Below are 24,143 nucleotides of genomic sequence, written 5' to 3'. Positions count from 1 at the left end.
TTTTGATTATTTCATTAAAAAAAAATTATTTTGCATTTGAAACAGCATCACATTTGGAAGAACACACAGATTACTTAAAAAAATTTAAGTAATCTGGTTATCTTTGATTGAAGATACAAGTTTTGTTGTGCAGAGCGACTGAACCCTCTTTGTCTTGTCAACAACTTCAACAACCATACTTTCACAGGAGTGATAGCGTGCTGTCATTACAACATTTGTGGTTTAACCTAAGTGGTGTTGTCGTCATCTCGGAGCGGAAGGGTTGAATTTCTCTGCACGGTCTGCAGCTGCAACCTTTGGTTGGGTTTCAGGAGCAGAACCATCTAGATCTGATCTGAACACAATACCTTTGCCAAGGTAGATAAAATCAATTGATAAGATTGGCTTCACATGTAAGTATGAAGCCGTAAAATACATATCCCCCTTTAATAAAGGTAACAGCAACAGATTTTAGAAGGTAACAGAAAGGCTGATTACATTCATCAACGTTGCTCTGTTTTTTTCCAGCCTGCTTTTCAACCTCAGTCTGGCATTTGAGATGTCAGGGTTCTCTTCCAAATGCCTACAGAGACCACAATTCCTTATACAAGTTGCTAGACACAATTTAAAGTCTTACTTCAAAATCAGTTTCTTTATTCTAAACTAGCAAACACAACTTCAATGTGCCCTGCTTCTATTTAAAGGGGAGTTCCTGTTTTTATGCTGCACCTTGTGTCACCACACTTATGTCTTTTTGTTTTTTTGGATTAAGATTTGTTTAAGGACAAGTATGTTACTCCTTCCTGTAGGGAGAGACGTATAATCATTCTGAAAATTGCTTTGTCATCAACATATCTACTTGTGGTTGCTGTTTGTTTTTGTTTCTTAAAATGAAACTAGACTGGCTTTAGTTATTCATACGTTTGTTACCAGTTTCCTCTGTACATCTTTTCCAGTTACTGATTCTAAGGTGTGCATGACTGAATAATTTTCAGTAGATTATTGGTACAATTTTTCTTTATTGAACTTTTGATTATTTCATTAAAAAAAAATTATTTTGCATTTGAAACAGCATCACATTTGGAAGAACACACAGATTACTTAAAAAAATTTAAGTAATCTGGTTATCTTTGATTGAAGATACAAGTTTTGTTGTGCAGAGCGACTGAACCCTCTTTGTCTTGTCAACAACTTCAACAACCATACTTTCACAGGAGTGATAGCGTGCTGTCATTACAACATTTGTGGTTTAACCTAAGTGGTGTTGTCGTCATCTCGGAGCGGAAGGGTTGAATTTCTCTGCACGGTCTGCAGCTGCAACCTTTGGTTGGGTTTCAGGAGCAGAACCATCTAGATCTGATCTGAACACAATACGACCTAAACGCTCTGGCATACTGCCTGCCTACTCAGTGAAAGTAGAAATCTGTTTTCAATTTGTTATTGCTGACAAAATGACTGAATACAAATAACTTGAAAAGAGGCTATGTTTACTTTCTATTAAGATTGACGGTTTACCTAAATAGTTTTTCCTAAATTGTTAGAAATTGAATTGAAGGTGCTATTTACTATATCCACTTCCATCCATTTTCTGCACATCCTTGTATCTAGTGGGGCTGGGAGATGCTGGTGCCTATCTCCATTGAACGTTTCAGGCGAGAGGCGGGGTACTATACTATATTTTATTTTTAATACCTCATCTCAGAGCTTCTGTTAATTTTAAACTCTTAAATGTATATTTAGTTTTTTCTGGTTAACATGGAGAACTCTGATGCCACATCATATCTGTTGAAAGAGACATCTTATGACTCAAATACCACAGAGGTGTTTTCCAGGCGGGTTAAGATTTATTTTTGAAAGTTTGTTATTCTGGTTTTGTTTTTAGAAATGCTCAGAATAGCAATGAAACACATCGTGTAAAAAATAGATCATAATAAGTGGTTAGACTATTGTGATGATTTCCTTAAATAATTTACAACCATAAAAACAAACACTGCTCTAAAAACAACTTACCTATTGAATAAAAAGAGTATTTTGTTTTGTTTTATTTGTTTAATAAATGAAACAAATCACATAGATTTGTTTTATTTATTAATGAACTGGTTTAAAGTAACAATCATACTGGCTGTCCTTGTGGTTTGGAAATACTGTCAATTAGTTTCCCATTATCATCACAGGATGACTAATTATTAACACCTTTCTTTGCACAATAACAATAAACAATATGATAATTACCCGCTCATGGATCAGAGATGAAATTACGCACAACCAAACGTTTGAATAAATCCCATGAAAAGACACATGATCTTGACTGTCTGATTTTAAATGTAATTAAACTTTTCCTGTCAGGTCAGTTAAATTAGCAAAATACTTATATTTGGTAAATGTTGGAATTTTTTATTTTTTTCCCTTTTTTTTCTTCAAATCCTGAAGTTTTCATGAAACGTTTAGTGCTTGGTTTTCAGCTTCTGACAGAGTTCTGCCCTGTTCCTCCTTACAGAACTGGTCTAACTGAGTCAGCTTTCCTGGCCACCTTCTTCAAATAAACATTTTCAGCTCTGCCCACAGATTGTCTATGAAACTGAGATCAGTGCTTTGTAATGGTAACTAACTTGGTTGTCTTTTAACCACTTTGTAACCAAACTAGCAGCATGGGTTGGATTGTTGTTGATCCACAATACCCTTTTTTCTCCCCTTGTGATAATGCTCAGAATGGACAAACCTTTTGATTTTAGTTTCATAAAACTACAGAACATAAAAGCAATATGATCCATTTCCCTTTGTACATTTTCAAACTATTGCTTTTGGAGTAAAATTGTCTTCCTTGATGAGTGGCCTTTCAGCCAACATAAGGCTCATTTTACTGCATACCAGCTTGAGTTGACATCTTCAGAAGGACTTTTGGCTTCATTTAGTCATTTTGTATTAAATCAGGTTCGTCACTGAGACACAGAAAGTATTTTCTTTCTGAACTACACAACAGCTGAAAATCCTCATCCTGTTAAAATGCTGTGTAATTATGTTAACTAGACTTGTGATCGACACTGCAGTGTCATTGCATGCTTGCATCCAATATTGAGTCTGATATGACATATAATTCAGTTAATTTTTTAAAATAATAAAATAAAAATGTCATTGCCTAAAATGCAATAACACAGCATTCCTTAAGCTTACTCTTGGTGCAAAGGATACATCTGCAACATGTTGATATTATGCTTCTAATAAAACTTAGCCCTTTCTGCTGGACTCGACATCAATACAGTGTAGGGGTAATGTGTTGATTAGTTTTAGGAAGAGTCTGTACTCCAGTGAACAATTATTTGATAAAATTATTTGACGTTTATTTCAAGAATCGATTCATCGTGATTAACTCAAAGTAATAATTTCAGCCTTTGTATAGTCTTGGCAAATTCAAAATTAGTATCTAATGAGCTGTTTTCCTCCTTGTGCAGCCCTAGATTGAAGAAATGACTGTTGCACCTTCAGGCATTTGGAAATCATATCCAAGGATGATGACAGTGAAAATAAAAAGCTTATGTTCCTTTTACTTCGTATGTATATAACTACTTTCAAAGTATTAATTCAACCCATTTATCATGCCAAGTTCTTCCTCTCAGTGTTAAGTTTCAAACAAGTCAAGAACTGTGGTGCTCAAGTGCTTCTGCTTCTCAAATGTTGCTTTATAGTTGGTGTGGGTTTGTAATAGGTCCTCCTGTCATCTTTAGGTGCTGTGTGGTGAGACAGAGGCGGTGGATGTGCGGCATGCTGAGGCCACTCCCCCTGGCTCAGGATGAGTGTCAGAGATGGCGCTGCCACCATGGCAACAAACGCAGGTGGAGGTGGAGGAGGGGGAGTGGGCTGTAACGATCCAGACGACCGCATGTACCTGCTCCAGATCTACCCACGGCTCGCTGCCCAGGCGTCCACCTGCTGCAACCTCAGGTGGGTTCCCCGTGATTTGGTGGAGGTGAAACATTTGCTATACCAGAGTGATAATCCAATGAAATATAATAAAATTTAATTGGAAAACGGTTTTTGTAACGTGTTTTTGTTGGCCTTCAGAGTGCAGAAGAATGCAACGACAGCCTCTGTAATCTCGGATGCTGCTGCGACGCTGGGGCTGGACCCCGGCGGTCTGTATGTGTTGGCAGAGGTGAAGGAAAGCGGCGGGGAGGAGTGGATCCTGGAGGCTGGAGACTTGCCCGTACAGAGGGTTCTGCTCTGGCCCCGAAAAGCTCAGGAGCAACACCCTCAGAGTGCTGGCTTTTACTTCTTGCTACAGGTGAAACTAACAACTCTGTCTTCAAGCTGTTGTCAGCCCTGTCAAATTCAGTCTAGCAAGAGAAATGCTGCTACTGTTTGTTGCATGGTGCTTCCTTCTGCTTTCTTCCACTTTGTGGTGACAAGTTGTCAAACTTAAGCAATAGATTACGCATTAATAATAGGAAATATAGCAAACCACAGTGTTACTTGGCCCCAAACTTAGGTATATTTTTACAAGTTGTTTTTGTATCAAGTGAGAAAATGCAGAAATCTGGCAATATAAATGTGTTTTTCTGCGTTGTATCCAGGAGAGGAACCATGATGGCTCCATCCATTATGTTCACCTCCCACCTTCGTCCAAGGAGCAAGAAGTACAGCAGCTCGCTGCGAGGGGCTTTCTCCCCCCACCCCAGGATGACTTTGCAGACCTCTGCAACCTCCCCGTCCTCAGTGAGGACAGCATATTGAACAATCTACTCACACGCTTCTACAAGAAAAAGATCTACACCTATGCAGGCAGCATCCTCATCGCCATCAACCCATTCAAGTTCCTGCCCATCTACAACCCCAAATATGTCAAGATGTACGAGAATCACCAGCTGGGCAAACTGGAACCTCATATTTTCGCCATTGCTGACGTGGCCTACTACGCTATGCTCAGGAAGAGGGTGAATCAGTGCATTGTCATCTCTGGGGAGAGCGGCTCAGGCAAGACCCAAAGCACCAACTTCCTGATCCACTGTCTGACCGCGCTCAGCCAGAAAGGCTACGCCAGTGGGGTGGAGAGGACCATCCTGGGAGCCGGACCCGTTCTGGAGGTAGGAAGGACAAATGTGTTGCAGCAGAAGTGCAAAGGTGGTCAAAGTGTAGGGACATGATCGAGATGGAGGAATGAATCCATGCAGGAGACTGGATTAATGTAACTCTTTTTACTCATTTTACTGAGGCCTGTCAGAATAACTAATTTTGATGGACAATAAATTGCACCAGTAGTTATTTTGTTGTTTTGAGGCTATTTTTGATTATGGTATTGTTCTTTAACATTGTAAAGAGCAATTAACACAGGAAGTGGAAGATATTTTAAATATCCAAAACAAACCACAAGAACCAAAACAATACATGAAATGGAAATAAACACCGCCACAACAGACACCATAAATAAATTGGATTATGTTTCTGTAAACAATATTGCCTGCCAGAATATATTAATCATCAGAATGGAAATTATCAAGCTCATTTTAATTTATCATGCAATTAATTGCTTATTGCAACAGCCTTACTACATCATAATCAGGTTCTACAGCACTTTATAAATACAAGTTAATAATTCCCCTTGAGCCTTTTGGGCATTTTGTCATATTACTAACATGTTTTTGCATTTGGTTGTTATATGACAAAAAAAGGAGGTGAATAATTGTAAAGTGTTGGGAAAATAAGAGAAATGTTTTTGCCCTTCAACTTAAATTGTAAAATGTGGCATATCTTTCAAGTTTAGTTGTATAGCACATTTCAGAAACAAGGCAGTTCAAAGTGATTTACATCATAAAAACATCATTATATCACCAACTGTGAAACAAGATAAACATTACATTTTGTCAAGAGCCATCATCTAACTCATCAATACACATGTTGATCAATGTTCCACTTACTGCTAATCAAAGGCCACTTTCAATCTACAAACCAGTCAATTCTGACCATATTTACTATTCCTAATCAGAAACAACATCCCCACAGCATCATGCTGCCGCCACTGTGTCTTAAGTCAGGATGGTGCTTTCGGAGTGATGTGCTGCGTTGTCTTTCCAAAACACATGTGCAATTTTATTTCGGTCTTATCTGACCAGACCTCCTCCTCCACATTTTCAGTGTGGCAGAAATCTGTAAACAGGATTTCTTTTTGCTTTCTTGTGACTCATTTTATACTGGCCAGATTTGTGCAGCCTTCCAGTCTATAGACTGATTGTACCATCTGATCTGTTGATCCCTGTGTCTCCTCCAGAGTTGCCATGGGCCTCTCAGAGAAACTAGAGAGAAGAGCAATGTTGTATTGGATAATGACATAAAATCCCATAAGTACAATAACATTTGCAGTTCTTGTGCAACCAATTATGAAAATGATCAAGAGGTCCAAATACTTCTGCAGTACATTGTATGTGTTTGCTGTAAGTCATGTTACTTCTTGTCAGGATGAAAACGTTTTGCCATTTTGATGAAGTTATATCAAGTAATTGGAGTTCCTTCCTCAAAATGATTGTCATGCTGTGTGCAACTAACTATATTTGTAGATGATTGATGAACGTTATAAATAATGAAAGTGTAATAGCTTAAACAAAGAGGCTGTAGTCTAAACTGAAAGAAGAAATGAAAAGAAAGAAGGAAGTGGCTTCATTAACTCCTTCATGTTGCCCTGAGCTGCTGGAAATGCTTGAAGCTGTTTGCTGGTTCTTTATTTTTGTCTGGCTTTGAGGCAACACTAAAATCTTTATCATGTTTTCCATGCCAGCTCTAAACTTAGCTTAGAGGCAGTGACGTTTAATTATTTTGGTCAGGTGACTGCTTCTCTTCCTGCTTCTCTTCCAGCAGAGTTTACGAGCTTATGCTGACTCGCTCAGTCTAATCGCTGACAGACACGAGTGAACAAAGACGGAAACTTTAAAGTTTTAAAGACATTTATCTGTTACACAAGGAAAGCATAGAAAAAGTTAAAGGTTCTTTGAACAAAATGCTCAAAAACAACTCGTTGTAGTTGTATCACACAGTCGACTGTGATGGATTGTTTGATTGAAACAGAAAAGTTAAGACTTTTAGGCCTTAGGGGTTTTTCCTGACTCTAACCAAACCACCTTGTTTGGCCTCTTACCTCTTATCCATATTCCTGAATTTAAATATCTGACAATACCAGAGCCCTTTTATTTAAATATTTTAAATGGTGTTCATATTTTTATGCCTTGCCGAGTTGGTGGTTATTGTGTGTTGTTTCACAAGTTTCAGGTTCGCCCTCTGCTTTTTGTGTTTAGGTTTTTATGATGCGTATGATTACAGAACACACAACAGAATGAAAACCTTTAAACACTCAAGTCTTGGTCGCATGCAGAGCTCATCTGTGATCTGTGCCACAGACTGACATCATGATGACTGCAGCATAGAAGATGAATCAGACCCTCCCTCTAAATTTGGATCACTTCTCATATTGTGGCCATTGGTTCTGCAAAGCGGAGTGCAGAAAAAAAAATTCCCATCGACTTACAAATAAACGCTGGCAGAGAGAGTTCAGTTGCATGATTTAGTATTGAACGTATGTGAGTATTTGAAGAAGGTAGGAAGTGCTATGTGATTTCTTTTAGCTTTCCAATGGCCTTTTCCTCCTCATTGGTGTCCTGGAAAAGGTGAAAATCCAGGTTTTCTTCTCCTTTCTTCATCATGACTACGTCCCTGTGGATATTTGCATTAAACTCATGTCAAGTTCAAGTCTTGCAGTTTTCAATTTGCTGTCCTAAAGTTTGTCCACACATCCTATATGTAGTTTATTTTTCTCATGGGACTTTTCTGTCAGGCAAAAGTTTGAGTTGCACGCTGACGTCCTAATTATATTCTGTGAGTTGAGGCAATTGAAGCTACCGCTAACTAGCTGCTAATAAACCCTTGCTAACTAACTAGCTAGCTTTTTTGCATCTAGCTTTTTGCGTAAGTGTAAATTTATCATGAGTTAGCTGGACTACGTTTGTCTCTGCCACTGGCTCACTTCTGTTGCCCCTCTGTATGGTGCTGTGTGCATTCGGTGCAAAAAAGCTTGACAATAAAATTATATATAGTACGCTATTTTCTTTTGTACATTTCTGTCGTACAGGTTCTACATTTCCCTCATAATCTTAAAAAGCCTTATATTTGAGTTGGTGAGACCTGCAGAAACTGTGTCCTGAACATCTCCAAGTTAAGAATGTTCTGAGCAGGCAGACGTCTCACTCAGTAGGAAGCAGACGGTTTGGCAAAGATAAAATCCATGAGTACGTCTAACCTCCCACAGACCGTCAGAGATCCTGGATGCAATTTGTGGAGGATAATTTAGATTTACTGGATCTGTTTGATATCTGATCTACATCCATATTTGAGCCTTTTGTGACTTTCAGACAGGAAGCAGTCAGTTTTGACCGCGCTGGTGTATAGATGATGATGCAGAGGAGGAGAAAGCAGAAGCCAGACAGGGAGAAGCATCTGAGCAATAGCTGCTTCTCTGATTACTTCACACTGAGTAGAGAGCGGTGTGACGGCCTGGTGGGGGGATTTTGAGGCGAGTCACAATGAAACTCCACTAATAAAGATATTAGTGCTCAAACAGGCAGACATTTTGGACTTTTTGTGTTGAAATCATTTTAAAATAATTTGTTAAATAACAGGGAAAGTGTAGCCATGGCAGGGGAAGTATAACAAGAACAGCCATGACAATAATGACGCTAATAGGACGTGAATTTATTTTAACTTGTGTGCATGATGACTGTACTCTATAAGGGGTGGGGGAACAGTCCAAAATCTGGAGTGTTTGGGTGAATTTTGCATGAATGTTGTAAATTCTGACATGAATACCGATTAGCTCAGGCTGTCTGGACCTTTAGCATCTGGTTATACATTTTCTTAGATGTACACATGCAGCGGCTTTTAAATACTCTGTGTTAACTTGAGTTCATTTAGGAGTCTTTTTTGGATCTAAGAAAGATTATCAGTTAATTTGAACAATTAAGAATATATTATCCTCTGTCTCTTGTATTAAAATAGCTCGACCGTGTGAAAAACCTTCATGCTGATGTCTTTTATGAACAAATTTAGATGATAGCTGTTAGCTTTTACTTTGTCTATGGAAATATTTGTTGCACCTTTATGCGTCAGCGTTTCCCAAATATAGACCCGAAATGATTCAAAACTTGCGTTTTGTCTAAAAGCTTAAATCCTTGCACTTGGGTTTGGTTTGATTGGCTCTGTAGCTTTGAGGGAATTAATACCTCAGTGCTGATCTGGAAGCAAATCTGCTCCACATACTTCTCGGTTTTATTTCACAATAATGTGACCAAAAATAGATCCTTAGTCAGAAAAGCCTGATGTGGAATGCAGCTCACTCGAAGTACAAGATATTGTGGAAAAGCAAAAACCAATGTTTTGTAAATGTAAGTTTATAGGAACTTAATATACTTGTAAACTGTAGAAAAGTTTACCACAAGCATCCAAGCAGAAAACTCCCACCAAGAATATGGAGCAATCTGGAGCAGATAGAAGCAGTCACTTTGTTGCCGTCCATCATCTGTCAGGTTTTTGTCATCTCTTGCACACATTGCAGCTTTCAGATGCATCTAAATGAGCACAGCTTCAGTCCCCTGATGTGCTTCAGTCTCTTGTTCCGGTTGTCGAATTCAGGGATGAGAGGGGGAGGCAGTGGAGTGGTGGTGTTTTTTTTCCCTCTCCATCAGCAGAGTCGTGTCCCTTTGGCAGACTGGTTGCCACTCTGCTGCTCTATTTTTCTGTGCGTGTGTCACCCTGGTCCAAAGCTGCGGTTTCAGGGCCAGACATAGAGATGGGCTCATATTTAGCTGGCCTGGGTACGAGAGGAAGTTGAAACTGAACTTCATCTGGAAATAGTCATGAAATTATCATGGGTATTGTGCAGCTTTGTATTTCCTGCGGCCTTAATCATAGTATCACACATTTTTATCTCAGAAGGGTTAATACTTTTATGGAGACTGTTTCAATATTTTCATCTTTTACCAAGCAAGGGGACCTTTTGATTTCAAAAGTGGGTCACATTGAAATTTGGGCATTTCTGCAGACAAACGTAATATGAATGTGTTAGAAGAGAAAAACCTGGACACATTAACACACGAGACGGGATTCATTAGGTGATTGGTGGCAAATCTAGGGAACATTCCTGTATGTCCTTATAAGTAAAAGGAAGCTGCCAGCTTTCTAATATATAAAAATATAGTGTTAGCTAAATGTTTACTGTCACTTAAATAATGACAGCCCAACAAAAAACTGAAATGAATGATTACAAATGAAGTCAAAGTTTGCTGTTGTAAAAAGTTTTCATTTGGTGCCTTTTTGTGCTGGGAGTTGATCAGATTACTTTAATCAAAACATTGCGAGTCCGCCTGCCAGTCTGTTAGTATTTCTTCAGCAATAGTGGAGGTCTGAAAGCCTGGGCAGCATTTTGACTAGATGAGATCACCATTTGTGGTGCTGGATTCTGACATTGTGCTGAAGTTTTGGTAAGTTGTATATCCTGAATCTCGGACCTGTCGGAAAAGTGGCCATCCAACTTTCATTTTACTGCTTTATAAATCATTCAGGTTTGTCTTTAATTAAATATAGAGAAAAGATTGTTTTTAACACCTTCTGTGGACAGAAATGATTAAACGACTTCTGCCTACTAACAGCCCAAAAGATGTCAGAGGTTTTCCCATAAACTGGTTCAGCTGGTTGAGCCGCTGTTACGCAATTACTTCTCGTATTATTTTACCCTTCTTTGAAGCTTTCTTATTGTCATTGTCAAGTAGAGCTGCCTCTGTTTCAACATGCTGGCACATATGTGGGATGATGTCAGAAATGTGTCAGAGCACAGGGGGTTTGGGGTTTTTTTTGTTGTTTTTTTTCAGTCATATCTGACAGCTGTGATTAGAAAAAGGCGAGGAGTGAGGGGAAATCTGAAATACCCTAAAAAGATCTGTGTCACTTAAGCTGCTGGTTCTGTGAGAAGATATCCATCATCTATACTGCTTATCCTTGCTGGGTCATTGGGGGGTTAGTGCTTATCTCTAGCGGTCATCACAGCAGTCTCTCACTGGACAAACAACCATGCATGCACACACTAGTAGATGGTGACATTTTAGAGAGAATGTGCTTTTTATTTATTTTTTAAACCATTTTCTGTTGTGTTTAACACAATAAACTGAATCATAACAGTATTTAGGGGAGAAAAAATATATAAATCTATAATGGCAGGTGAGACTTTACTGAAGATCGACCATTAAAGGCAGTATGATGCATCTATAATTTAATTTTTATAATTTCTCATACATAGTTTATATCTATCTGAGGTATTTTTCCTCACAAAAACAATTTCTATTGTTTTTTTTTTTTGTTCTCGTGTTCTGGTGTGAATTGTAACTCTTTAGCATTCTTGTTTCATTGGTTGTAACTTTTGTAAAGCACTTTGTGTTGCTTTTGACTATCTGTTTCTATTAATAGGAACAGACTGATAAATAGTCCTTCAAATGGATTTACAGAAATATTTGAAATAAGAATTAACTCTTATTTAGAATGAAACTAAATAATTTTAGCAATTAAGGTTTTTAAAGAGGAAGAAGCAGGCAAAAGAAAGTTTACATATTCTCGATTTCAAAATGAAGCCAACATTACAGGTAATTAGTAAAACAGCTGAAGCGTGAACATATTGCTGCTTTCTCTCATGGGACCACTCATTGAGGGCCCTTACAGTAGCCTTGTAACTTAAGTTTGTTGTCCCAGCAAAGTAAACATTGCTGTTCAAAGTCCCCGGCCGGCCTGCTCCATGCCGCTCCGTCTCATGGCTTCAGACAGGAAGTTCCTATCATCCGGAACCCTTCAACAGGAAGCGGCTACGACACAGGAAGCAAAGGCAGTGGTTCCCTCTGCTGTTAGCTCAGAGCCTTGAAGGGTGTGGACACACCAGAGTGCTGTATTGTTGTTCAGGAAGTGCGGAGGAGAAACTGGCCATTCTGCCTGCTGATCTATTGTTTATCTCTCCTGCATGAGTAGTTATTGAGAGTGGGTGGCATTGTGTATGAGTCTGGGAAAGGCTGGCATTACTGTGTTTAAGTCGCCTTGCTGTGCCCGTGATTCTTCGTCTAAACACCCAAACAGACACTTATACGCAAACGCCTTCCTGTAATCACACCATATAGAAACTCACTGACGGCTAGAATATGCTTTTCTTTACAGGCTCTATGCAGCATACATGCTGCATCTGTCTGCAGGCCGTTTCAACAGCTATTTGTGGTGCTGTGACCATACCACAAGCTGGAGTTTGATGTGGTGTTCATCAGGACATGGGTGGAGCAGCTTTATATGGTTCCAATCTGGTAAAACTCCGGACCGCAAGTTGGCATTCGACGCTCTGGCCCAGCTATTAAAGCTCTGCACCTTTAACATGTCTGTGCATTAACTTGTCACTTTAAACCTCTAAACTCCTGAGTGAATGATCACCTATAGGGCTGTTCAGGTGAAATAGAGATGTACTGGAAAAATGGCCAGAGATCAGTTTCAGCCTTTTAATTTACTCTGGTAAATCAAAAGGTTTACTAATGAGTAAACTCTAATTTACTCATTAGAGTAAATTCCAGATTTACTCAGGCATTTACATTTTTACATTTTTAACTGTTCAAAAATGAAAGGAAAAAGAATCATTTTCAATTCATGCATGATAACAAGGAGTCCTATATTTTTAAGTCTGTAAATGCATCATCCAAAAGCAAGTACTTTAAATGCTATCCTGACTTAAATAAAATCAAATAATCATCCATGCTTTGATGCATAATAGTTCATAGACATTCAGTAAAAAAACAAATGTAATTATATATATATATATATATATATATATATATATATGTATATATATATATATATATATATATATATATATATATATATAATTTTAATTTAAAATCTTTGAAATGCGATACAAACAGAACAGTAATTTCCTCTTTAACATTAAGATCTGAGCTAAATTATAAGCATGGGATTGTTCAACTATTAAGAACTGGAATAATATATTTTCAAAATTATATAATTAAGTTAGAAGATAAAAATCTAATATGACTTTTTGACTAATGCTCATTTACACAATTAAGAATATACCAAAAGCAGCACATTCGAGACTGAAAGTCCAGCGTTGTTTAAGATGTTACCAAGTGTGCATCAAAAATTACTTAAATATTTTTTGAGGGCTAAATGAGGAAGAGAAACTGTCTGTTCCTGTTTCCCCCGTGTTTGGATTATGATCTCTCTGTGACAGACCAATAGACGCCTCATAACTTGATTTGCTCCGTTTTCTGCAGCTTTTCCGGATGACATATTCTAGCTCGTTTTCCCATCTGTGCATGTTTCACTCATTTTAAATATGCAGCCAAAATACTGTACCCTGCAAATGTTTGTGGGTTTCTAGTGTTAATGTTAAAATAACTGGTCTCTGTAGTTGAAAATTATGACTTTACTGCATCCTGTTGAGAAAAAAGGTATATTTTCTTAAACCCTTTCTTGATAATTTGTTTTTCACTTACTATTAAGAATATGCTGAATTTCTAAAGTCAGCCATTGCATCTTGAAGCAATTACATTTTTCTTTCTTCAGCCACCATTACCGCTATTTTATTACCATCATGTTGGCATTCAACACATCCCGTGGGAGCAGTTGGGTATTAGTAAAACAATTTCCCTACCTAAAAACTCAATGTCCCTTGAAGAGAAACAAAAATAGGATTATAGGAAAAAAATCAGTTTTCAGACAGCTCCTAATGTACAGAGATTAGATTGTGAAGAATAGGTGTGTAAGTGATTTTCTAAAATGATCAGCAACATAATGCTTTATCATATTGGTTTTAGATACTACTTTTTAAAAAATATAATTGTGAAAAACCCAAACTGCAACAGATCTACAGCTATTTTGTCTTGTGTGTAATCTGCAGCTAAAGGTTGTTTTTTTTTTTTTGCCACAAACTTCAAGAGGGAGGTTTGTTTATCTTTTTCCAACATACAAAAAACTCATTTGGTAGCACTTGAATCAGTTACCATACAATCTCAATACTAATGCCACTGACTTTGCCATTGCATAGCTGGTTTTGTTAGTTCAATTGAGAGAAACTTTGAGGGTTCAGATGTAAGTGGAGTCATAAACTGATGACCTGATGAGAAGCTGTGCAGAGGAGGAACTGTGTAGCGACGCGGTCGTGCTCAGTCTCTGCCAGCAACATGTGATCTCACCAAAGACTCATTCAGTCCGACAGCAAATACTGATTATTTTGTCACAGGGTATTGTGAGAGGTTAGCCCCGGTTACCAGAGTTTACATACTTGATCTCCCAACTCCCTCGGTCTAACCTGAGTTTCTGATTTAACCTGAAATTCACAGATGTTTGAACTCAAATTTTCTCAAATCACAACACTTTTGTTGTTTGCTCTTTGATGAAATGTTTGAATTGATTTTAGTTGTGTTTCTGCTGCTGCTGTCCACATCACTTGGGTTATTTACCGCCCTTTGTGAGCATACCCATGCTGTAAGTGAGGTATCTGTGTCAGGGTCTTGGCATCTCCCTGTGGAAACATTTCGCTGAAGCTCTTTGCCTCGTTTTGAGGTTTGCTCCTCAAAGTTTCAGAGCTATCCAAAAGAGGTCTAGCAGCAGCACATTTTTACTGATAATTGTTTTCTTGCCTTTTGGTTGGAATTATTCATAAATTGGTTACATATGACAACTATCAAATCCTTGAAAGTAGTCTCAAAGGAGTCACCACAAAACTGCCTCTTTGACCTTTTAAATCTGTCACAGATCTTATGACTGAATTAATTTTTGCTTCATATTTTGGCTCATTCAAAGCTCGCTCTGTTTGTGCTGCTTGTTGGGGCAAACAACTTGATCTGTGCTGTTTGAGAGGCACGCCTCCTGCTGTGTTTGTTGAGAACAGTGTGTGTGTGTGTGTGCGTGTGTGTGTGTGTGTGTGTGTGTGTGTGTGTGCAAGTTTCTGTGCTAAATAGGGATGTGAGACTTCATACTGGTGGGTCTGGCTGTATGAATGGAAACGTACAAGGAACAGTGCTACCAGAAAAGCCAGCTCGCAGCACAGATAAATCAGTTGAAGCGGTGACGTGCAGAGAGATTTGAGTCAACCGTGGCCGACAGTGCGCACACTGCACAGTGCTGAGGCCCCACATGTCCCCTTCCCTCCTTCTCTCGTCCTCTCTTTCTTTATTTCCCTCCTTTTTTTTTTTCTTAACCTCCTTGTGTGCAAACCCCCGATTCGTAAGACCGGGTCAATTTTCCACAGTCACAGCTTGGCAAGCTCTCGGTCTCCTTCCTCATACCTGCTGAGGGTTCCAGCCAATCGGGTTTAAAGATGGGATCACGCTCATGGGCATGTTTGAATACGAACAAGGCTGCGAGATGTTTGTAATTCCCTCCGTGGTGCAGTAGCTCGGGCTGTGCAGAGACTTCCCAGGGTTTTTGTGCTCCTGGTGTTCGGGGGAGTGGAAGGGATCTGGGAAGAAAACCGGGCACAGTGAGCAGCATTGAGCGCTGAGCTCAATTGTGCCACAGGATCAATACTCTGAGCACAGGAATTGAAGCTTGAATAAGGTCTCTTGCAAAATTACTCAGAGTACTTGAACTGTTTCACCTCTTTTTTTTTTTTTTTTTTTTTTTTTTTTTTTTATATTGCAACCACAAACTCATGTATTTTATGTGCCAGACCAGAAGTCAGCAACCTTTACAAGCCAAAAAGCAATTTTGCTTTCATTTTTCTATGGAAGAACTTTCTTTTTTTTCTTTTTGTTTTTTTTTAATTAAAACAAAATGTCAAACTAAAGCTGCAAAAAAAATGTAATCCCTTTTTGTTGGGGCTGCACAATATTAGGAAAACATTAAGTCACAATAATTGTGTTGAATCTGCCAAAAAGACAGTATTGTTTGTAATTAACTTGCATTTTCTCATGACTCTCCTCATGACCACAGTATCACTTCACCACCATCATCTGAGCTTTAGCATCTCAGGCTGACATCAGGTGTTATTATGAAAGCCAGTAAAAGTTCACCCTACTGACCAATTATGCAGAGTTTTAATTAATGGCCCTATAAATACTTTGACCTAGAATTGTTTCCAAGCAATCCTTTGTGAGTCAGTTGTTGCATATTTTCAATTTGTAATTTGATATATTTATTCTTGTCTTTATATTTAAAATGGCTGCACAGTTTCTTATGATTGATGATTCAAAGTTGTAGTTGGAGACCCCCCGTTAACTAATTATGAAGCTAAAGGGCAGAAAGCTTTCAAAATCTTCTGGCATTTGTATGTATTTATGCTTTTTAACTCTTCATATTACCGCGTAAAATCTAGTGCAACCTTCAGAAGCCATCTCATTTATAAATGGAGTTCAGCAGTGTGTAACTTTCAAGTTTTTCAGTTTAAGACATCTTAATGCTTTTGCAGGGCTTGAGTTTGCAGATTAGTCTTAAAAAGCTCTGGTTTGACTCGAGGGAATTGGTGTCGCGCTTCAGCCCACCTCTTTCATCACGCATGAACAAGAAACCATTACCTGCTACATCCCTCAAGTGCAAAACTGTTACAGTATAGAGTGACATCTTGCTTTAATGATTTCACTACACCAAAAAAAAAAAATTTTAATTGGGAGGAGGAAAAAAAGGAAGTGCAGACAAGAAATCAACATTTGTCTCCAATACTCTGATCAGCACCAGAGCTTTTATATCAAATTCACCCTGCATGTTGCTTTGGAAAACACAATGTGGCTCCCATTTAGCATTCACTGAGTCAACTTCCCCTGCTGTGGCTTTTAGTTGTGTGGGGGGTTGGGGGGATGCGTGTGAGGGGGTGTGCGTGTGTGTGTGTAACCATGTGAACATGCACATCATGAAGGAAAAAGTACTGCTGTTCTGTTACCGTACCGATGCAGCATTCTGGGCCCCTCAGTGAAGCCTGGTAGCTTCTATCTGGACTGGAAATCACTCCACCCCCCTAGATGGAAACAGCCTTGCCTGTGCTTCTGTGCTTACAGTCTGTGCATGCTGCACCGGCCCCCACTCATTTATCATCGCTGACCTTCTGCGCTCTCCTACCTGCAGAGATGCACACAGATAAGGCCGAGTGAAAGGTCGGGAAGGGGAAAACAGAAAGAGATGGATGAGTAATGTGTAAGAGGAGGGCAGATTAATCGACTCACTCTGTTCTGCAGCTTCAGCCAGAGCAGAGCGCGTTAGGCCGTCGGGCAGCGGGCCTCTTTGTTGTCAGGGAGGTTTTGTTGTTGATGAAGTAAGTTTGCTGGTAGAGTTGCGTGCTTAAGTGGAAGTACACTCCACTTTAGATTCAGTTGCAGAACTTCCATATATGGTCTGAAAGTCAATACGGTTCAGAGGTGAAGATCACTGATGAGCTGCAAGAGGCTGAAACCTGCGTTGCAGACTATTGGAAAAGACGCAAAGTGGATCGTTTACAGTAGCTCTCTCACCTCAGTGAAAATGTCAGGTATTTGTGCTGTAAAAATATCAGACCATGACATAATAAAGTGTCCTGCACAGTCAAAAGAAAACTCATCAAATTTGTTGAAAGAATAAAAATAAATAATATTCAATAACCTAGTTATATCAGTGTGTCTTTTTATTCAATTTTACCTCTCATTCTTGTTTGGTAGGACTCTGTTAGTGTCCCAGCTGTCAGTCTTTACACTCTGCCTCGCAAAGTCTTTTAATCTTTCAGATTGCGACAATATCCACTGTCCACAGCTCTCTTCAACTGAGGCCACAGATTTTCTGCTTCTGACATTTTTAAATTTACCTACACAAGGTTTTTTTTGTTGTTGATTGTGATGTATGTTGGAAATCTCTTTCATCTTTATAACCGACAGCTAAAGGTTTTTGAGTCAAACCTGATTGGTATTTAGACCTCTGCATATTTTGATCCAACTCGAATAAAACCTCTCTTCCATCTGAGAGAAGTAACCATTGACCATGGTGCTGCCGCTACCGTGTTTCAGTGTGGGTGTCGGCTTTCATCGTCAGATAAATACACATTTTCCCACTTGGTTTAGGGAGATTTTAACCAGACATAAATTTTCTTTTTGAAATTTTGTCTTATAACCTCACTTCATAGTCCAGAGACATGGAGAATATAGGAGATGGATGTCATTTGTTTTTAAAGCTCTTAATATCATTGCTTTGCCTTATCAGAGTTATTAAGCTTCTCTAGTCGTTGTCTGACCTCATATATTTGAGGTCAGATTCACTTACTGTTCCACGTCAGACTAAATACTTTTTTATTTTATCGAGGCAGGCTTTTAATATTTAAAAATATGATGACATTGTGGTTTTATCTCCCTGTTTCTCACGTGCTTTTCATGTTTTCCATTGTATATTGATTTTCTGAAGTGCTTTGACCACCAATATAGCGGATGTGTAAAGGACTACATAAATAAATTATTGCTAACAATTCCTGCAGCTCATTCAGTGCTGCTCTTTGTTGCCTGTCTGAGAGCTTTATGAGAAACACCCAGTTTTTTGTAACGTCTCTGTTGCTCTATACTTTATGTGCCTTTTTCAACCTCTCTGCAAACTACAACTTTATCTAAGGGTGCAAATGTCAGTAAATGGAGATGTGATAATATTGGTATGGTGTTTGTGAATAGAAAATTGTGTTAATTGAAAGTTTTACTCAATTATTTTTGGCTTTCTGTCTTCTCTCCTCCAGGCCTTTGGTAACGCTAAGACAGCCCACAACAACAACTCCAGCCGCTTCGGTAAATTCATCCAGGTTAATTATCTGGAGAGCGGAGTAGTCCGAGGGTAAGTAATCGACATTTGTTAAATAGCTTCTCTGTGTTTTGCTTCCTGTTGCTTTTTCCCCCACATCTGGATCTTCAGCCAAACGTCTTCCTCTTTGCTTTTTTTATGGGCGGTCATGTGGTGCTCAGTGTGCATGTGGGATGAAACTTGGACCCATTAGTGTGCTCTTCCTTTTTCTTTGCAGCCAGATTCTGGTTAGAAGCTGCTTCAAAGTCTAGTCAGCGGGATGACTTCCTTATTCCCTCATCAGGGCTGGGGAGAACAGCCGCTAGAAACTAGCAGAGAGCTCAGAGTGGGATTTTCAGACTCGCATCAGTGCTGACAGCTGCTCAGAGCTAAAATAAGTGGGCATCCTTGGTTATCCCCCTGTGGCACGTGGTGCTCTTTTAGATTGTTTGCCCAAAGAAATGTCTGCAGAATCTATTTTAATAGGCTGAGTCTTTTCTTAGCTTCAGACTGAATCTTTTGAGACGCTGGTTAACAGGTGCTGTCTAAGCTTGTGAGGCTCTGTGACTTTTCACAATAAAGAGACAGAAAGCTATATTAGAAAGAGCCACAGGGCCGTCATAGCAGCTCTGCTCACTAAACTCTGCTCACTAAACTCTGCTCACTAAGCTAGCTGGATGCACAGCCTGCTTGTCTGTGCATCCAGCTCCACTGAGGTAGCCACTCCAATAGTTAATAGAGAAGCTTTATAATGGGAAGCTGCTGCTCTAGTTTCCTCTACCTACTTATAAGAAATCAGAGGATTTCAAGGTGCATTCATTTTATACTCGACTGTTACAATTTTAAAAAGGAGCTTCTTGCCATGGGATGTTTTGTGGCGACTATGTGTCAGTTTGAGCTCGTCTTGGGGACGTTTTGTACCAGCTTTGATTTAGCAAAAACCTTTATTTTCCTTGAACTTTGTCACATTTTGTAAAACCAAACCTCACTGTGTTTGGGGGGGATTTTATGTGATAAAGATCAGTGTCTGTGTTTGATTTAGGTCACATTAAACAGGGAAACCAAATGATGTATCTGTTAGCTGTGCCTTGAGCAAGTTTCTGTGGTTATTTGTGTTATTGAAGCAGCTGCAAAGAGGAGAGCATATAGTGCTGATAGAGAAAAACAAAGTTGTAACCATAGATACAGATGTTTTCTGTCCCCTCTCACCCCGACACTCCCAACCTGAAATCTCAGAGTCAAGTAAAAGTATAGGTACCTCTCCAAAATATGACTTTGGTAAAAGTCCAAGTCACTGACTGAAATGTTACTTGAGTTAAAGTCTTAAAGTATCTGAAACTTCTTGTACTTAAGTATGGAAATTACTGTAAAAATGGATGTACTCAAGTAATGTAATGAAAAGTACAAGTAAAAAGTAAAACAATGCAAATGCAGTTTGAATGACATTTTTTATATTTTGGTAAATTTGTCAAATACACTTAAAATAATGTACCCAACCAAGTGCAGGCAAAATTAAACCTGCTAATAGATTGTTCCAGTTTTAAAGAGTAGCATATTGTTAATGGTTTTGAACTTGCATGCCTTTTCTATATTCGTTAAATTGAGTCTAAATTGCTATCGCTATGGCTTCTGTCCCCCTTGAACAGAGGAGTCTAGGTAGCCTGCTACAGTCAACATTAGGCCTAAGCTAAATACACCACGTGTGGAACTGAAACAATGCCAAACAAAGTTCATTTATACAGGTAACGTTATGGTCAAGATTTCACAATAGTGTCTAGTGACCAAGCTATAGTTACTGACACAGGAGGATTATAACCATTTCATAAGAAGTTACCTCGATGTGTTTCTTCAAGTTGGACGGGGAGTTTTTGTAAGATAGAATTTCCACATCTTCGGGCAGGAATAACATAAACTGCATGCGGTACGACGAATCTTTAACACCCACAAAAGAGTATATTGTGTTTAAATAAGGCCATGGGCTCTCATCACCAGCTGGTGGTTCCCCTGGAGCCGTGTCCGACGTAGTTGCAGTCGTTGTGGTCTCGGTCTCCTCCTCCATGTGGCTGCTGCTGATTGCGAGACTTGCTTTGTGTTTAATGGGAGAAGCGAAACAGGTGTATCCTATTGGTGGTGACGAACAAGCCCAGGCAAGCCGGCTACCGACTTTGTTGCAGTCAATCAGTAGATGGGGTCAAAACACTTGCGTTTCTCTCTCTCTCTCTCTCTCTCTCGCTTTTTTGTAACGAGTAACTAAACCACACATTGAAAATGTATCGGAGTAAAAGTACACAATTAAGTTCGGAAATATAGTGAAGTAAAAGTGAAAGTCATCAAAAATTTTCATACTCGAGGAAAGTATGAAGTACTTCAAAATATACTTAAGTAAAGTAGTGAAGTGTTTTTACTTCGTTACTATACAACACTGCCCCCAACATCTGTTGCAGCCAGTTGAAAAAGTCGCTTAATTTGTAGCAAGAATCCACTTGTTCTGTAAAAAATACAGAGGTTTGTTAGAGAAAGTTAATGAACAAACAGGATGGTAAATGCCTACACAAGTCAGAGATAAAGTAGTGTGGACGGTTTATAAAAGGACGGGGTTAAAATGAGCCAAGATTCTCATTCTGACTCTGGTGGAGCTGCAGAGATCTACACCTCAGGTGGGAGAGTCTTCCAGGCCTACATTCCAAGTGGTAAAAAATTAAAAACTACCAAACATGTAATTTCCACTTTGAATTACGGTGGTAGAAGCATCATGCTATGGGACCTGAGTATAATAGCACACAACAATATTTATTTCTGAAACATTTTGAAAACCTTTCCTACTACTTCACAATCTACCAACTACTTTATGTTAAAATCCAAAGTTTGTGTTGTAACGTGAAAAAAATGTGGAAAAGTTTAAGCAGAAAGAAATCAGTCAGAGACCAAAATCCACAAAATCAACTCCAGGTGTTGGTGGTTTAAAATGTTTCCACTGCTTTCAATTTAAAAACAAGATCATAGTCATCCTCCTATTGTGCAACATAGGATGGCATTGTCGCACTAAGAGACAAAGCATTTCCAGTGGCATGAAGATGAACATAAAGCGATCGACAGGTTCAGGTTTTTCTTCGTTTTGCGTGTAGCCAGTGTGTTTTTAGTTCCTCGTAATTTATTTGATGTTTACAATCTTATAGTTTTCATCAGCATTTTTAATGCACCTGAACACTCTGACAACGTCAGAAGTACCTAGGAGGAATTCAATTGTTGTTTTACATTTGTTTATTTGTTTTTTCTTAGTTGTAACAGGTTCAAGTTCAACTTGTCAGGTTTTGCTCTAATCGGCTTCAGAGGTATTTGTGAGTGCAGCCTAATCTGAATTCCTGTCAAAGAATTCTTTCTCAAAAAATGTTTAACATTTTATCCTTCATCTAGATCTTGATCTTAGAACTTTTTAACAGCTTGAGAGAATGACATTATTATTCTGTTTGTGGGTTTGAAGCCATGAAACTTCCAACACAGCACATCCCAACATAGCAGCAATTGCAAACTAGCAGTTAAAATTGTTCAATGTGAAATCTTTTTTGTGTTGTCTGCATTTAAAGCTGCATTTTTGGTGGATGGACACCACCAAGTTTCTCACAGCGGAGCTCTATTCTTGGTGTGTCATGAGGACTGGCGTCAGTGTTGTTTTTTCTTGGATATAGAGAAAACAAGTTAGACATATAAAATCTGATTTAGAAGACTTTATGGCCTCGGGTTGGTCTGTTTGGTAAATATCACTGCTTTTAAATCTACTGGCCTCCTGACAGCATCTGTATGGCATTTTAATGTTTTGCTGGATGCTAGTTTATAGTTTGTAATGAATTTTGACGTGTGTGTGAGACTGTGTCTTTCTTTGCTCACTGATTGTTCCAACCATCCGTCCTCGTGTCCACTCATGCTCCTTGCCTCACTTATTCTTACGAGCTGACTTTGACTCACACACCGAGCTAAAATAGCCAAATTGTTTTGTTACCTTTCCTCATGTTTTCATGTATTCCCTCTTTCTCTATCTTTCAGGGCTGTGGTTGAGAAGTACCTCCTGGAAAAGTCTCGCCTGGTCTCCAGAGAAAAGAACGAGAGGTATGGATTGACCCTCCACTCTCAGAGCGCTTCATCAGGCCGTCTGGATAAACATGAGACGTTTAACCATCGGCAGACCCTGATGGTTAAAAGTGAAGTTCACGTGGAGTCGTCAGATATTCATCTGCAGAAACACTTGCACTCCCACACACTCTTATCCTCGCTGAATGTGATTTCAGCACACCTGGCACACATTGAAAGATGTGTAAAAACCCTCTAAATAAATCCTTCTTTTATTGCAGTAGCACAATCTCAAACCAAACTGGAGTCCATGCTCTCCATAAGCTTTAGTACCTCTGTGTTTAGGTAAAACCTCCTCCTGCCAGTAGGACGAGACTTTTTCCTTTGCAGATTGAGAGAGATCTTTGATCATCCCCCCTTTTGCACAATTTCCCAAAGCTGGGGTCAGGACCTCACTAACGGGAAGTGTGGAGTTTTTACATCATCTTGAGAAATCAAACAAAATGATGAAGATAAAGCAAATTTATGCAATATATCAATCCGTCTAATTTTATTCGTATCGTACTTTTAACACAACAGAGACCAGTGTAGCACTTTGAAACACAGTGAAACTATTTCTTATTGAACTACTTGAACAAAGCTAGAGAGAAGAAAATGCTAGTAAATTGTAATGTGGAAACACAGAAGAATAAAACAGAAGGCATACATTTGTCACGTTAGAAGAAAGAAAACATTGAATATAAAAAGAATAAAGTGTTCTAATTACAGCTATGAATCAATTACTCAAAATTATGAACAGGATGACATTTGTTTGGAGAGGAAAGACTTCTTAAATTAGATACAAGTGATTTAAAGACAGGCAGTTCTGGTAGTACTGTCATTATAAATTTATACGTTAATTTACTAATTATTCTGTGAGTCAGGAATTGTAAAGGCTGGAAGTAACCACTGCTTTAGTTCATCCACTGGTTTTATTTATTTATGGTTTTGGATCAAAACACTGAATAACAACCAGTTTTCAGTCTATTAGTATATGAAGCCAGATTTATATGTAAAAGAGTTTATGATGCTTAAACAAACCCACAGAATGACACCAGGCTTAACAGTGACTATGAGCTGACTTTGTACATATTCATCTTCTCTTTTATGCCAAACCCACCTGAAACATAAGTTGCTGTAATATTTCAGTCTTGACTCGTCTTTTATTTGACATCTTGTCAATGTATCAGTGGAGGTTCCAGGCCAAATTTACCAGGAGAGGGGGACAAAGTAAGTAATGATTTAACAGATGAAAGCTGTGATCGTGTCCCAACATG

At 38.8% G+C, this 24,143-nt stretch overlaps 1 protein-coding gene across 10 annotated transcripts in view; it reads left to right on the top strand.

Moving 5' to 3' along the window:
* myo9b (myosin IXB) overlaps nt 1-24,143 on the top strand; it is a 70,500-nt gene that overhangs the window by 18,092 nt on the left and 28,265 nt on the right. For all 10 annotated transcript variants that reach the window (XR_003596768.1, XM_028026931.1, XM_028026933.1 and 7 more), the window contains exons 2-6: nt 3,702-3,918; nt 4,039-4,258; nt 4,548-5,057; nt 18,722-18,816; nt 22,804-22,866. Coding sequence is in view for 9 of the 10 variants with exons in the window: in XM_028026931.1 (XP_027882732.1) it covers nt 3,767-3,918; nt 4,039-4,258; nt 4,548-5,057; nt 18,722-18,816; nt 22,804-22,866 (1,040 nt within the window). In the remaining variant the exon portion in view is untranslated. The remainder of the gene's footprint in view (nt 1-3,701; nt 3,919-4,038; nt 4,259-4,547; nt 5,058-18,721; nt 18,817-22,803; nt 22,867-24,143) is intronic.

This window comes from Xiphophorus couchianus, chromosome 9 (genome assembly GCF_001444195.1).
Source record: "Xiphophorus couchianus chromosome 9, X_couchianus-1.0, whole genome shotgun sequence".
NCBI classification, from domain to species: domain Eukaryota; kingdom Metazoa; phylum Chordata; class Actinopteri; order Cyprinodontiformes; family Poeciliidae; genus Xiphophorus; species Xiphophorus couchianus.
Note: the sequence above shows the minus strand (reverse complement) of the source record. Positions and strands in the feature narration are given on the sequence as shown.